Source organism: Cricetulus griseus, chromosome 2, assembly GCF_003668045.3.
Source record: "Cricetulus griseus strain 17A/GY chromosome 2, alternate assembly CriGri-PICRH-1.0, whole genome shotgun sequence".
NCBI lineage: Eukaryota > Metazoa > Chordata > Mammalia > Rodentia > Cricetidae > Cricetulus > Cricetulus griseus.
The window spans coordinates 234,371,815-234,388,120 of record NC_048595.1 but is presented as its reverse complement, the minus strand read 5'-3'; the positions used below and the strand labels follow the sequence as shown (position 1 = coordinate 234,388,120).

The 16,306-nt window shown below is 45.1% G+C and overlaps 1 protein-coding gene across 1 annotated transcript; it reads right to left on the bottom strand.

Moving 5' to 3' along the window:
* Positions 1 to 1,040: 1,040 nt before the first annotated feature.
* On the bottom strand, positions 1,041 to 15,425 carry Sall3 (spalt like transcription factor 3). The gene is made up of 5 exons (XM_035438747.1): positions 15,380 to 15,425; positions 14,483 to 14,545; positions 5,722 to 8,613; positions 5,165 to 5,505; positions 1,041 to 3,850 (listed from the first exon to the last, which is right to left on the bottom strand). Exons 1-5 carry the CDS (start codon positions 15,423 to 15,425, stop codon positions 3,419 to 3,421), a joined length of 3,774 nt encoding a protein of 1,257 aa, XP_035294638.1. The 3' UTR covers positions 1,041 to 3,418.
* Positions 15,426 to 16,306: the final 881 nt, after the last annotated feature.

The window sequence follows — 16,306 nt, the reverse complement described above, 5'->3', positions numbered from 1 at the left end:
TACGATTCAAGTACTAGAGCTGGTGCCAGGAGTAGAAACCACACGTGATGCTAAGCCAAGATACCTCTGACATACTACTTAAAAATAATTTTGAAACAGAAGAGATAGCTCCCTTTTCTCTTGAATTTTAATTTGTATTAGTGATTCTAAATAGTTGTAGAATCTTTGCTATTTCTCATTTTTAAAAATTGAATTTATTATCTGGCTTAGTTCAAGTACATAGTTTAATTTTGAAGGCCTGGGAGGAGTGAAGGGTGGCTGGCCAGCTGGGTTAGCAGTGGGTACTTTTCCCACTGCTAAAAGAACTCTTCTACCATGCTCTTGATCCAAGTCACTTCAGCTTCTGGGTATCAATAATTATTTAATGTTTAAAAAAGAAGAAATGGATTATTTGACATAATAACCAGGAGCTCTTAAATTAAAGTTATAAGTCTTAGCAATGTTATCTGTGAGACAAAGCTAATTTAAAAATAAATGACATCCCCGCTGGGAGTAGACAGAGGCTGGTGTCAGGGAGTCCACTTGCCATCTGCTCTGTGTGGTACCCATGAGCACACTTTTATTCCTGTACTTCCTACAGTTATTGGAGAACATCTGTTTGTTGAAGTGACCTGGAAGCTGCTATGTACACTCAGTGCAGATGATGAGAAGGTAATCCCGTGCAAGATCAGGGCTCTTTGGCAGGCATCTCTACTGTATTGTCTTCCCCAGCAGATGGAAAACAATGTCCACAATTAGATTTATTTTTATTTGGGGGGAAAAAAGAAAAAAAATCGAAGGAAGGATATATGGATGAGTGGCAAGGCACTTGGCTAACGTGCATGTACCATATCCTGGGTGCTATGCCCAGCACTGAAAAAAAAAAAAATTCAAGATCAATCTAAGTACTCCCAGACGTTGTGGAATTTAAGCTGTCAACTCTTGTTGACTTCCCCATGGAAAACACCACAGACATCCATTCACCACAAATGACCAGCACTGCAAATTCCACCCAGAAAAATCAGGGAACGCAATTCAGAAATAATATGACATCCTGCATTTTATTCAGTTCCATGTGACAAAAATAGTAACCTAGACTAAGACATCCATTTCAGTCAGTAGATGTGTCAAGCCACAAGATTTAATCATAAAATATATTGGATCTACGAAACAGCCTGGCTGGTTCTGGGAGGCCCTCTCCCCTCGTGGTTTTGTGTTATAAAAATAGTGTCTCTCTTCACCACGCAGAGGGACAGCCAGCCCTGAACACAGAATGGGAGTGGTCACTGCACCTTCATCAGCCATCTCATTTATAACGCTTTACATTTCTCTTTTCTTAAGTTATATACACATTGTTTTGAGAGAAGAACACTAACATGGTACCAAATACCAACCAAGAGAGGGGACAAACACACCAGGACACAGATAATAACAAGACATTCAACTGCCAGAGTACTGCGACTTCAGCCACTTGTCTTCCTCTTCCCAAAGCCGAAACACCAGGTCCCATCCCCAGCAAGAGATGGCATGGGCTGGATATGCTCCACCTGACTATGTGGAACATAGAGGCAGAGCTGCACATTCATTTCCAAAGATTGGAACAGCTAACGAGCCCCAGAAGCTCTCTGCTCAGCCATGGGCTAGCGGTAGTCATTCCCCTACAGCGCCTTCTCCTGTTGGTTCAGTTATATGAGGTGACTGCTCTATCGGTCTGTTTCCCACTGTCTGGTTTAGCTTTCAGGCACAGACAACTCCCTGCCGAGGTACCCAGCTACCTACAATATGTCTTGAGCAATTTTGTTGGAAGTTCATCGTGTCACATCCCAGCATGCTTGCAATGCACAAAAATGAGGTAGTACACACAACACTGACGTTCAAGTTTTGATTCAGCCCTGCCTCCCAGCATCTGGCTTCTTTGCTCACTGGGTGCAGTTTAGACAAGCCATCAGCAAATGATCAGACTTTTGGATAGTCAGGACACTGCACTGTGTTTGCACTTGAAAAGACAATGAATCATGAACTCAGAAACTGTCAGTTATGACTGCTTGTACTGCCAGACAGTCACTATTCCCGTCTCATTTCCACCATGACCAGTGCTCTGAGGCAATCACATCTCGTGTGTGTGAAAGAGGGGAGCCTACAGTAAATCACACCTATACAATATCCACTCATTTTTTTGTTTTGTTTTTTTTCTTTTTGTATGTCACAGGATTAATATATTTAATTTGTCAAAGTTTTGTTAGGGTGCTCACAGTTTTTCACGGATTTTGTAGAAAAGTTAAATTAATTTAAGAAATAGCAGGCCTTGTTTTACCGAGGTGCTGACAAATCTGGGTGGCTTTTCTGCTTAAACAGCATAGATTTCTCATGTTCAACTTTAAGACAAAAACAATAAACTGTGACATGGGTTTTTTTTTCCTCCATTTTCTTTAAACCGAAGTACTATTTATAAAATACTTTACATCTTTTTTTAAAATTCTCAAATTATAGACAAACCTCCCTAATACAAAATACTAAAAGTGCAATTGTATAAATTAAGATTTGCAACCACGTTATACAAACATTACCTCTTTATTATACAGCTTTGATAATGTGAAATATTATAATGTTGTGAATCATTTTATGGTGATGCTTGTCTGTAACTTGTTCCCAGTCAACCACTGGGCTACAGACCACACTAGAGAACAACTGTTCACATAGCAGCTACAAACATTTAAATTAAAAAAGGGGGCGGGGTGTTACTGACAGGTACTTGCACACAAATAGCATGCTATCTTTCCCAAAAAAACGTCACAATTTTGCCTGCATTTAATTAATCCACTTATTTATAGTAAAGCAAGTCTTGCTTTAAATTAAAAAAAATCACATAGCCAGATGTATTCTGTGATACAAGGTCTTCATTTAAGGTTGGGTTATTTTACTGTCTATTACCCGCATAATCTTAACATAAATACTATAGACGAAGAGACCGTCGTAATACACAGGGTTTGGAGCACTGAACTGCTTCTTCACGATGAAGAATCCCTAAAACAGAGTTCAAGTGTCTACAGAATTTGGACAAAACCATTGAATGTGGCTTGCTGGGTGACCACAGGGGACCCTGGTCCCCCAGGGGAGGGGGTCACTAGGTTTTAGGAGAAATGAAGTAGATATGGTCAGAGTTCTTTCTGTTCCCAAGGCAGTTTTCCAAGCACTTAAGCTTTGGTCTGAAATCGACTCAAAGGCTTGCAGAGTCCTTAAGAACAGTCAAACCCACTATTGAAGAAGTACCACGCAGCACTCAGCAGGCTACCTCACAGCAGCCACGTGGTGCTGGTGCTTTCTGTCAGGAATAAAATATTAATGAGAGACTAGGCATGTGGGGTCCAAAGCCTGATGCTCAGACTGTGATTAGTGGGCTTGGAACAGAGCTGGAGGATGTAGTCTTTAGTATATCTGGCTAGTTTATTCCAATCTCCTTGTTATCCTCAATGAACCTTGTGAATGGCCGGCTGGCGCCTGTCTCTGAACTTGCTTTGTCCAAGCTGACAATGGGTGGACTACTGCCAGTGCGTGTCTTGTCCACCCCACCAGCCATGGCACCCAGAGGCGGGATGGCACCTCCGCCTAGACTTACTGGGAGCTGAGGGATGCCTCCGTTTTGGATGACGGAAATCTCATTGTTTTTCATGGCGAGCCCGTTGGTGATGGCAGCAGCATACTGGTTCCAAAAGCTGGGGTCGACGTTCATTGCCCGAGCTGCCAGGTCCTTCTGGAACATCTCCGAGAACTTCAGAGCATCACCACCAAGCAGGGCCATAGGGTTTTCCACTGACAGGCGGCGACCACGCCTTGCAGGTGCATTGTTCCACATGTGGGTGCCCATGTGTACCTGTAGGAGACACAGAGAGATAAGCCACAAGCAAGAAAGTCTACAACTGTCTGGCAGCAACATCCTGGTTTCAATGCATTCTAAGCATTAGCCCAGGGTCAACAGAATGCAGTTAGATGGGATTTTTTGAGCACCCTGTAGTATATACACCGCATTTCATTCTGTGAATATAAAAAGCAAAACCAGTATGTAAATGGACAAACTTGACAGACACCAACCTTACCTCCCCTCCCCTACACACACACATACATAAGACTGCTACAGAATGTTCCAGAGCTTTAAGGATAAAGAACCTTTTCCACTGCATCATCCAGTCCCCACATTAGTGTGTGTGTGTGTGTGTGTGTGTTATTTTTCAAACATGGTCCACTTTTTTTTTTTTTTTTGAGATAGGTAGGATCTGCTATTGACCTGGAACTTGTCAAGTAGACTAGACTCAGTCACCACCATCATCACCACCATCACTCCTGCCCACTTTCAAGACTGTAAAAGGTCTTGAACTCTTTGACTGTCCTTCTCTTGCTTTCTCTGGAACAGGAAAGGTGAGTGTTAAGGCCTCCTGGACCACCCAGAGCTGTGGGATCCTCAAGAGGCTCCTGTTTAGTCAGCACTGATCCAGCACAGAAGCCAAAGGTATTGGCCACTGGCTTTCTCTAGAGAGGCTTCTGAGACCTCTACTTTAGACAGTAACCATTTTAGCCTCATTCATGAGCTGGTGTGTGCTTGGCTGAGGCCAGTATCATAGCTGGGAACCTAGAGCCGTCTGTGGCATCTGCCAGCAGTTGGTGAGAGCACACAATGGCGCTTGACCTTAAGGAGAACACAGGTTTCACATGCTGGGAAACTTGCCACCCCGGATCCCTGTCTGTGCTCACACAGACAATAGAACATTCTAGAACTCACAGAGCAAGTCTCATCTTTGCTATTTGCTAATGTTTAAGGCCCAAGATTCGAGAGGTTTGTGTCCTGGGCCTGCTCATCAAGTGTCTGCCATGACCTGGAGCAGGCCGACACCGTCAGAGGAGCATCAGACATGAGCCCCCTGGGTGGAACATGGATTCCTGCTGCACTTACTGCTATTTAATGGGACATGCATCTCCTTTGAGGATGTGTGCACGCATGTGTGTACTACTCATATAAACATGTATATACACATCTGCACACACTATATACACTCATATTGTATATGTACAAACAACCCATTCCACACATGTGTATACATTCATATACAAAGCGTGAAGGCAGAATCTCTGCCTAGACGGGGTGTGGGGGTCACGTGGCTTGGCCACAGCCTCAGGCCTGTGGCCCTCTTACCTTGAGATTGCCCTTGGTGGTGAAGGCCCTGCCACAGATAGTGCAGCCGAAGGGTTTCTCGCCTGTGTGGGTGCGCTCATGGATCTGCAGGGCACTGGCTGAGGAGAAGGTCTTCCCACATGATTGACAGTTGTGCTGCTTGGGTGTCCGGCGTGGTGGGGGTGCCAGCATGGGTGCCAGGCCAGGGCTCATCACTGTCTGGGGCCCGGTAGGGACCTGGACTCCAGCTGATAGGGTTGGACCCTCACCCAGTGCGATGGCCTTGCTGTGACCGTTGACTTCCATTTTGATCATGGTGGGTGCAGGGCCGGAGGCCAGGCTAGGCGTGCTGTGGCTGGGACCTAGAGTAAAGTCGGAGTCAAACACCTGAGAAGGCAGCTCTTTCAACTTGTGTGTCAGTAAGTGCTGCTTTAAGTTACCCATAGTGGAGCAGCCTCGCCTGCAGACAGTGCAGACAAATGGCCGCTCCTTGGTATGACTGCGGTGGTGGATTTCCAACGCGCTTTTACAAGCAAAGGGCTTGCCACAGACACCACACACAGTGCTCGAACACTTACCACGCTCTCTGCTCAGGAACAGCAGGCTGAAAGGGGCCTCCTCCTTGATGAGTGGCCTCCCAGGGTGGCCCGCTGTCAGGTCCAGGGCACCTCCATTTCCTGGGCCGGGGGGTGGGCTGTCCAGCCTTTCAGTCTTCAGTGGGATCTCCTGTGGATCCTCCTGATGGCCAAGACCTGGTGACTTGGAATGGAAGTTCTCACCGTTACTGTGAGCAGGTGACAGAGCCTGGGAAGATGAGGACTCGGATAGAGCAGGGCTGCCTGCACTACGGCTCTCTAGGTCACCCACTGCCGACGAGGAATCATTGCTCAAGCGGTCACTTTCCCCAGACCCATTTTCCACTGATTTCAAGCTGGCCAGCTGCTGGCAGTTCATGACTGAGTCAATCATTTTCATCTGATTCTCGAGGGCAGCAATGCTGGAGATGACTGACGGGGGTGAGGGTGGACAGGACCCCGAATAGGAGAGAAGTGGTTTAGAGGAGTCGCTGGCCGTGTCCTTCAGCTCCGAGTCCTCCTCCATGGAGTTTTCATCAATGTCGTCGTCAAAGCTGCTGAGGGTCTCGGCGTTCTTCTCGTCAAAGGGCAGTTCAGCGTCCATGGCCTCCTGGAGGCCCTCGGGCAGTGGCGTGTTTGGAATCTGTCCCCCCATGTGCATGCGGATATGTTGCTGCAGCACCACCGCATTTGTGAACTTCTTCTGGCAGATAGGGCAAGAGTGCTGCACCCGGAGAGGGGGTTTCGCACGGTGCACTCCAAAGTGTGTCTTCAGGTTGCCTTTGGTGGTGAAGGCACGGCCACAGATCTTGCACTTGAAGGGCCTCTCCCCTGTGTGTGTCCTATAGTGCATCTTCAGGGCACTCTGGCAGCTCAGCACACGGTGGCAGATGACACACTGGTTGGGGTCCGTTATCTTCTTATCGATGTTTTCCACCAGCTGCTGCAGTTTTGAGGTCTCCGACGTTTGCATAGAGTCAAGCAGCCCACCGAAAGGAAACTGGGCCTTGAACTGGTCAGAAACAGCTGGAAGACCAGGGCTACCGAGACTTGTGCAGGCGCTGTCTGTGACAGTGGTGGCAGCCGGAGTGGGCAACCCACTGACCTGCCCCCCCACCACAGGAGCATCCCCCGTCCTTGTACTCGTGCAAGGCAGGCTGACTGGCTCGGTTTTAGTAAGGGGAGGCCCGCCAAGGAGTGGCTGGGGCGACTCAGGCCTCACTGTGATTCCAGACTCAGTATTGTTGAGGCCAGGGGACAGAGAGGTACATTCGCTGGATGCTGGAGAGGGCCTCTGTGGGGATCGGCTGATGGGTGTGATGCTAGGGGAGTCAGTGTAATTGTGGGTGCTAGGGACAGTGGGGGGTAGCTGCAGCCCTACCGATGTGGGCACCGTGGGCAGCACTGGCTTGCTGTCCAGCCAGGTGGTCACTGGCTTCTCTGGGGGCAGGGACATGCCATAGGGAATACCGGAGCAGGTGGGCACGTTGTCGAGGTATTCTGGGACAGGGTAGGGGTTCATCTGGATGTGGGGGTACTTCTCCTTGTGCCTCTGGAAGTGGACCTTCAGGTTACCCTTGGTGGAGAAGCGGTTCCCGCAGATGTTGCATTTGAAGGGCCGCTCCCCTGTGTGGGAGCGTAAGTGGATCTGCAGTGCACTGTCGCTGCCGAAGACCTTGGCACAGAACCTGCACTTGTGCTTAAAGAAAGGGTCCTCGGCGCTGGCCTTGGGCTCGAACACTGACACATTAGGGGGCTTGCCCTTGCGGTGCTTCATAAGAGCAGACAGGGGGTCCAGGGCATTGGCTGTGGCAGCAATGCTAACCAGCGGGTTGGGGAAGATGACACTGCTGGATGAAGTCTGAGGTAGCAGAGGGTTTGGCAGATTGGAGGCTGAGCTGAGGAGCGGCCCAGGACCCAGGGCAGGGGGTGTAGATGCATTTTGGGGCTGCACCGTGTTGACCACGGCACTGGATGCTGCAGCCACAGCTCCTGGAGCCGGGCCAGTGCTGCAGGCAGGGTGTGCCCCAGATTCAGTGGGGCCAGCACTGGTGCTACAGGGAGTGCTTGTGCCAGATGCAGGCTGTGACAGGTGCTGGGGGCCTTCGAAGGCCGCTGGCAGGGTGGAGCCTGAGCCAGCAGAGGCAGCGGCAGGTCCAGTGGAGAGCTGGAGGGCCGTATGCGGAGCCAGGCCCTGAAGCTGTACTGAGGCTGTTCCAGGGGCACTGGCTGAAGGCTTCAGTGGAGGCCCGGGCTGGCGGCTCATCAGGGCCACCTGGCTGCGGATCTGCTCGATGAGCTGGAGTTGGTGGATCTGCTGCTGCTGCAGAGCCACCAGCTGCTCTAGGATCATGGGGATGGCCACAGCGCCCACGGTGCCACCAGCGCCTGCAGTGCCGCCCGCACGTGCACCCTGGGAGAACTGTGCCACGGCCACCTTGGTGCTGAGCAGCGTCTCCAGCGTCACATTGGTACTAGGCATGCTGAAGGCCGCAGGCTCCGGTTGTGGCGGCAGTGCAGGTGGCGGTGGGGGCACACCTGGGCCCGGAGGGCCCTTGTCTGCAGATGCCTCCACATCCATGGGCTCCGCCTCCTTTACAGCAGCCTTCACCTCGCTGCTCTCCGTGGGTGCCACCTCCTCAGCCACCTCACTCTCAGTGCGGTCGCTGGGCAAGCTGGCGGGAGAAGGTTCTGGAAAGTCCTCGGAGGGCGGTGCTGGCTCATCGTCATGCACGATCAGCACCAGTGGGTTCTTGGTGCAAGTCTTTTTGTGCTGCAGGAAGTCTGCCCACTTGAAGAACTCGGCACAACACTTCTCACACACGCTGGTTTCCTCACTGCCGCTCCTGCTCTCACTGCCGCTCTCTGCGTCCTCAGCACCGTCCCCAGGGACGCCTAGGAAACCAAGAGATTACATCAGCTAGGCTCCGCAGACAGCCACCCTCCATTTCAAAATTTTGCACATCAGTAAAATCAATATTTTTTATTTTGTACAAATTACCCCACTTCAACATTTCTGACGTCCCAGCGTGTGTGTTCTATGACTCTTTCTAGCTAGCTAATCATTTTCTTAGCACAATCCATCAAATTATGAGGCTCTATCAATTGTGGATACTGCTTCTTAATGAATTCCATACAAGCCATCGATTTCCAATATCTTCATACAATCCGCAGCCACCCTGTCTATTGGGTACAAAGCCAGCCTTCGACGGGCTCATTAGGATTCTCCTTTACCATCGGGCTTCCTCATTTCCAACAAAATTAGAGACGCCTCTGCCAGTTCACTTAACATTGCCGAGCTAATCCGTAACCTTTCCCACACACCAGCACCTGACAGGAAGCCAGTGTGGTGTGCTTTGGCCTCATGGATTCATCATCTCTAAGCCCAGCAGAGGCGGTGCCAATCTAACATGATCCTACAGAACCTTTTGAATCGATAGGCATTTATTTCACATAGGAAATTTAGGCTAAATACTATGGTTTGTGAATGTAACAAAGAAACTACAAGCTCTTCTTTGGATCCTAATGGTGCTGCCCTTCCCTCCCCCTACCTCTTCCTTTCGGAAGGCCTCTACATTTTAGGATTTGCCAGCTGACTATCAATATACCCCAGGTCTAAAATGAATCACGTTTAGTACAATTAATCGGCTCTGTGAGATGCAATATTCTTTGGCGAGATGAACTTGAAATTACATGTTATTGTGATTAGCCAATGGAGTTCAGTGGTTTGTTAACAAACCAGGAATTATATATTTAAAGTTCATTTATGTTGACATGTTTAACATGAGAATGTTGTAGTCAGACACACTTTTTGTACCTATTTTCATCTATTCTCATCGAAAGACTTAGCAAATTATATGCTTGCACCATCATGGAAAAGCCTCTAATTGGTTACACATGTTTAATTACTGTTGTAGGCAGCTACTTCCTCTGTCTCCCTAGCCCTCTTGTACCGAATAACAACCCTGTTTAATGAACAACTCTAATTCACACCTGATCAAATAAATAGCTGTATGGGAAACTGAAATCGACACGCAGTGGCACTTCTGGCTCTGGCTTTTTGGGTCACTCTGGTAGGGAGGGATGCCCACTGCTGCCAGGTTTTGTGTTCCAGTTTGGGTGCCACTGACTAGGAGGGATTTTGTTTTTTTGTTTTTTGTTTTCCAGCTTGCAGATGGAGTGACAGCAACAGTTCTATTGAATAGAGCAAATGTCACAGGCAAGTCAGCTCTTTGTTAAATGTGTAAAGTTGAGATGGAGAACAAAACATCTTCCAGTCCCATCTGAAAAGGCACTGGAGTTCTGACACCAGCACATGGACTTGCTAATATTTTTGTTTTAAGGTTTCTTTTTTTTGGGGGGGTGGGGGGTTGATTCAGCACCATGTTGAGCAGAAACATCTGTTTGTTTGTTTTTGTTTTTTAAAATTTTATCCAGGAAACCCCACTGATCCTCTCCTGGAAAATGAAGCAAAAATATTTTTGTGGCTGGTCTGTTGGTTTCCATGAGGCTATTATCTCCAGGTAATTTATACATGCCTTTAAAAATTATTAGCAGCATTCAATTAGCATTTTCTTAACTGGCTAAGCCATTTGAAGGGGAAAGAAGTTAGAGCTGCAGCCCATAAACCCCATAGACTTTTAAACTAAACTCAGTGCGAAGATCAGGCTGCACCAAGCAGTCTCATTACTGCATGGGGGAAGGAACGCAATAGAGGTATCTGTAATGAGGTTAACGGTAGCTGGGAGCAAAGACACAGCCGATTTATATAGCAGATAGGCACATTAACAAAACAAATACTCCATGCTCAACCTTGCTCAATGTATGCAACACTAATTGTAAAACCTGGTTAAGGTTATGGAACAGGGTTGGGAGAGGCTAGAATTTTTTAATCATTGAATAAACAAAACAAAATAAAAAAAACTATGAGCTCTTCAAAATTCCAGTAACAACTTTAGAAGTTTTAAGGAAATGCCAAAAAATAAATTTATGATTTCTCTTTAATTGTATAATGTCCTTCAAAAACATATGCATATCATATAGACATATATATATATGCCAACATTTAAAAGCTCATTTACATTAAGCAGTAAAATAGATGCACAGAAATAGCAAAAGAGGCTGACTTTAAAAAGTTGCTTTCTCAGTATAAAAGTTATGACATCAAAAGTATAATTTTTTGTACCTCCTAAAAAAAGGGAAACACCAACATATTAAAAATTGCTAATGCCTTGAAATGCTGTCTATATGTACCTCCTTTAAGAAGATAAAAATGTACAGTATGTATAAGACACAAAAAGTGATGGTATATATACATTAAATCTTATAAAATCAGACAATATTGTATTAAAAGAATACTTTTTCTTTATATTTGGTATGATCTAGGGACAATTCATTCAGAAAATGCTTAAGAGTGGCTTGACTCTGAGATCATTTAAGGTGCATTCAGTGTGGCCGGAATTAATTCACATAACTGTAAGTTATACCTTCACAAATGAACTTTCCCAGATTTTCCTTATAACAAAGTGTAGTGTGACACAAAGGACCTGGGCTTTTCAAAAGGGTCTTGACCCAAACAAATCTCTATTTACCTTAAAGATTTGCATTTTTACATTCCCATTAGTTTTTTTTTTTTTCTTTCCATTAATGTTTTTAGGGTTCACTTCCAAATGCACTGAAGACGAGAAGGTAATTTCATTTTTTTGAAAATTTCTCCACAGCAAGGGCTGCTAAATTACAAGTGTTTTTAGCTGTCCAAAGAGTGCATGGATCTGCCAAATAATGTCATTTTGCTTAATACAACCTTAAGTGACAACTATCTCAACATAAGATATTTTGTCCAAAGTAAAATGATCTTCCTCCTACACTCCTTCCAAATTGAAGGAGGAAATTGTAAGGAAAAGGCGTTCTGACCCTTTGGACCCGTTAACAGTTCCTTATGTTAATGAGGCCAAGGAAACCAAGCCTGGCAACAATTTGCTTATGAGCCAAGCTTCACCATGAATTTCACTTTTGGCAAGACAGTGATCTTAAAAACTACAGTTAGTGAGGGCAAAATTCTTCAAAAACAATTTGTACTTCTTATTTGGGGCAAACAAATTAGAATTACCACTTAACATTTCTGCCGGGGTCTGTTTAAAATATCAGTAAAACAGTTGCTTTGATGTTAATTCTTACATGCTCAAGCATAGCTGTTTTCCAAATTCAAATGTAACTAGACCTCCTTTATAAAAGTTGGAGATAAGCAGAAACTTATTAAGATAGGCATAAATATGAATAAAAGACTCATGTTTCCTCTATGAAACTGAATTTGCTAGTATATATTTGCAATTTTTTTAAGCAACAAAAGACTCTCTTAACTGAACGGATGGTCAGGAAATTCTGAACATGGCAAGGACAGGACTCTGGAGAACCACAGTCTACCGACTCACAACAGCACAAGTGCTGAGCTCTGATGTGTTTTAAAGAGAGTGAGAGAAAATAAATTATAACCTGCTTTTGACTCTGTGTACATCACAGTGTCTATGTGAAGTGCACATAATTGTTTGTTTTCCGTAAAAGAAAACCCAGGTAGATGCCCTGACTGCAGCTTATAATATTATCACATTGCTGCTAGTGTCCTTTACCCCTGCCATCTTGTATAGTCAAGATTATATTATTTAACCATGTTTCTCTTTAACTTACATTCTGAACTGGCCACCATGCTAAAAAGTTATTAACCTACTAGTTAATATTGCTTAAAATTTTTATTTACAGGTAACCAGGGCTAAGGGAAGCACACGCTTCAAGATGAGAACAATGAGAAAACTTTGAGAAATTCATTAGCAATGCAAGTTTTTATTCTCATTCTTTTTTTGGGGGGGGGGGATTTAAAAAACCAGCACTCTAAACATTCTGATTTGTTTCAAAAAGTAATTTGTATTTTTGCCTGCTGTTTGTTCAACAACTAGGATTGGAAACAAACTCGACAGGGCTTAGGCAGGCATTTTATATACATAATAAAGGTTACATACACTTCTACACTTAAGGGGAGAAAATGCTAACCAGTTGACCAAAGCCATCATTTGGGTGTTGGGTCCCCCTCCTGGAAGAAGGCCTTCCTCCTGTTTGGCAGACAGCTGGTGACAGTGGTTACCAGGAGAAGATAACTACTGGAAGGACCACAGGGTCCTCCCTCACTGCCTTGGAAACCAGTCACCTGCACTGAGAAGGATAAAAAATAAATTTGTGGTTGATTTATAGTCATCCCAGAACTTAGGATTCCTAACTCCATCTTGAGTGAGAGCCATGTTTGTAGCTGGAAGAGAAGAGGAAGGCCCACAGCCCCTCAGAGAAAACCACAAGGCAGCTAGCTTCATGACACTCATTTTAAAAACACTTGCATTTTTTTTTACTCAATGATAACACAGCATGTTTAATAAAAATCTGCTGATTCTTAGTACATTCTCACCTATCACAGCCTTCACTCCTGTTTAGTTTTGGAAAATGACACTATGCTTTCTCTGTCTTCTAGAACACGATCTTTTTCAGGCCAAAATTGAAAAGCGTTGCAGTGTATAGAGATATTTGAGATGCCATGCTTTTGCTATACAAATATTTATGCACAGTTCTTAGCACGGCTTATTTTTGTTTTCTTTTTTCAAAAGTGTCAAGAATCTCACCCCTTACAAAGCAGCAGTAAAAGTGCTGATTTATCGTGTCCTTTTTTTTTTTTTTTTTTTTGCTACACTCTTGTTTCATATTTTTAATCCAGTACAATTAACAAAGGGAGAAGGCAAAGTAGCATTCAGTACAGAGACAGGCACGTTAAACTTCCCCTCTTTAAGTTTAAAATACCAGGTGGGTCTTCCGAACAGGAAATCCTACTTCTTTCTTTGTCTTTCCATCTCTTAAAAATGTAGCAAGCATTTCTCAAGTTTTCCCAAACTCTTAGGAGACATTTATTTTCTTGCAAATTAATTCTTTTTAACTCCTTATGATAGCTTTGAATCCCATAAAGAAAGATGAATTATCGCCATACTGAGCCCAAGCTGTGTCACAGGAGGAGACAAATAGAGACCCCCGCTGTGTTTAACAATGTAGAAGAAATTCCAGGCGCAAAAGAAAAATTTCTGCCCTTTTCCCCCAGACCTGGAAAGCCTGTGCTCACCGAGCCGAACGGTGGAGGGCAGTCTTGCTATACTCAGCAAGGCACTGACCCACAAGCTCCCTCTTACTCAGTGGCCCACATCACAAATTTGTTAAGTCACGACCACCTGTGGCACAGGCCCCAGGCGTCTTCTGTTTAAACTGGCTCAGTTTTAATCTGTGCCTGAAGGCTCTAGGGACAGAAACACTGTCCCTTTATGGGACATGGAGTTGAGGCAGTAGCGCACACACAGTCACTTTGATAGAAAGATGTTTGTTGCACTTCAAGGCTTGCACAATCCCCCTTTCATCAAGCCATCATGCTATTCTCACGCTCACACCACTATCTGTGCTTCACCAAAAAAACAAAACAAAACAAAACAAAAAAAAAACAAAAAACAAAAACAAAAAAACCCCCAAAACCCAAAACAAAACAAAACAAACCTAAAAATAACAACAAAAAACCAGACCTGAGACATGTCAGCAGAAGCAAGCAATTCTGATCCTAATTTGGTGGTGGCAGGTAGGCGCTGAAAACAAGGTTTTGATAAGTCATTCCAGGTTAAGGTGGCATCTAGTGGCCACCCCTGGCAGGGCGAAGCAGGCAAAGGCTTTCACAACACTCCTAACAACTCACCTTCGGGGAAGAGAAGACACAAGCCAGCCACTGTTCTGCCACCCAGCTTGCCTAGGACCGCAGCTAAAAGGGTTCCACACCACACCATGAAGTCACCATGCTTTCAAAGAGCACAAAGGGGACTGAACCTCCTAGAGGTCTCTAAGGTTTAATACAAATCCTTTTATGATATTCCTCCTAGAAAGTGTCCATCCCATCACAATCCACTATTAGAGCATGCACAAACCCTCCCATCCCCCCATCACTTAGTGGGGAGAGATGGAGTGAGCAAGCAAAATGGGCCTGGTGCAAAAAACATCCCTCCCTTGAAATAGCCCTAGTCACACAACCGGGAAAGAGGCCGAGATCACCTGTAAGCACTGGGCTTCAGGCACCTGGGCCAAGTAATTCAATCATTTCCATCATCTCCCATCACTTCACCGTGCTGTTTCATTTCTATGGGAGAAATTTGCATACAAGCAGAAAGTCATCCTGGAAAAGTCACCACCCACCCCATGATGCCAGCGACTTCGAATGTGTACAAATTACACAAGACCATTATCAAACAGCTCCATCTGAGGCCACTTTGAGGACAAAGTGCCCTGGCACCTGCAGGGTTAATTAAACCGTTCAAGATGTAAAGGCTACACAAAAGCAAGCTAGTTTCTCTTCTTCCAAGAGCTATAAACACTTGTGCTGAACTGGATGGCATTTGATATGCTTGTAATGCACGGAACAAACTCATGGGATCTCTAGTTAGTAAGGACTCAGAGTTCACACTTAACAGAACAGTGGTGAGTCCGGTTGCCAAGGTCAACAGCACAGATGCACTAATTGTATTATGAGCTTGACATCTAGTGGCCACCCCTGGCAGGGCGAAGCAGGCAAAGGGTTGTCACAACACTCCTAACAACTCACCTTCGGGAAAGAGAAGGCACAAGCCGGCCAGCATTCTGCCACCCATCTTCCTAGGACCGCAGCTAAAAGGTTTCCACACCATACCATTAAGTCACCATGCTTTCAAAGAGGGCTGCACCTCCTGAAGCACACACAAGTAGTCTGAAGGTGGGAGAAAAGATCCACCCTCAGGAGAAACTGATCCGGTACCACCAGCTTTCTCTGGTGGTCAGAGCCCCTTTGCTTTAATTAAGAAACATATCAATCTTAGTCTTGAGCATAAAGGCCATTCCATTATTTTGTTAAAAACTGTACTTCTCACTTTCTGGAGCACGCCTTGCATTGTTTGTTTGGCAGTCACATAGTTAATTGTATCTTAAATCATAACTGTGTTGAAATTACAAGAGAAAAACCAAAATACTTTTAAAAACACTGTTTCTTGAAGTAATTACTAAAATTCGATTTTCACATAGATTGTATATGAAATGTGCAGTAACTTTACACTGTAATTACAAAAGTGTCCCACCGGTAGTGGATGGAATTAGCTCACATTTTCATGATATTGTCTAAGATCTACTGATGTTTCTTATACTGGCAACTAAGTAGTCAAGAAATCAAAGAGGAAAAGAAAAACCAATAAAACAGTAACGGAAAAGAGAGAAGGGAGACCATTCTTTTATTGCATTATTTAAAATGACACTGAAAATTATGTCGCTGTGTTTAAAAGCCTATGAGCAGCCTAAAGGATTTTTAATTTACTTACACAAGACCAATACTTACACTTAAGAATGCTAAGTCCCAGCTGATGGTCAGTTCCTAGAACAGAAATCTTGGCTCTGTTTGCTGCATTCCCCATCCCCAACGAAAACGTTCTTACCTACCGGGAGAGGGATGGTAGGCATGAAACCTGACCCACATTTGTCTGTTTCCCCGTCATTCTGGATACAA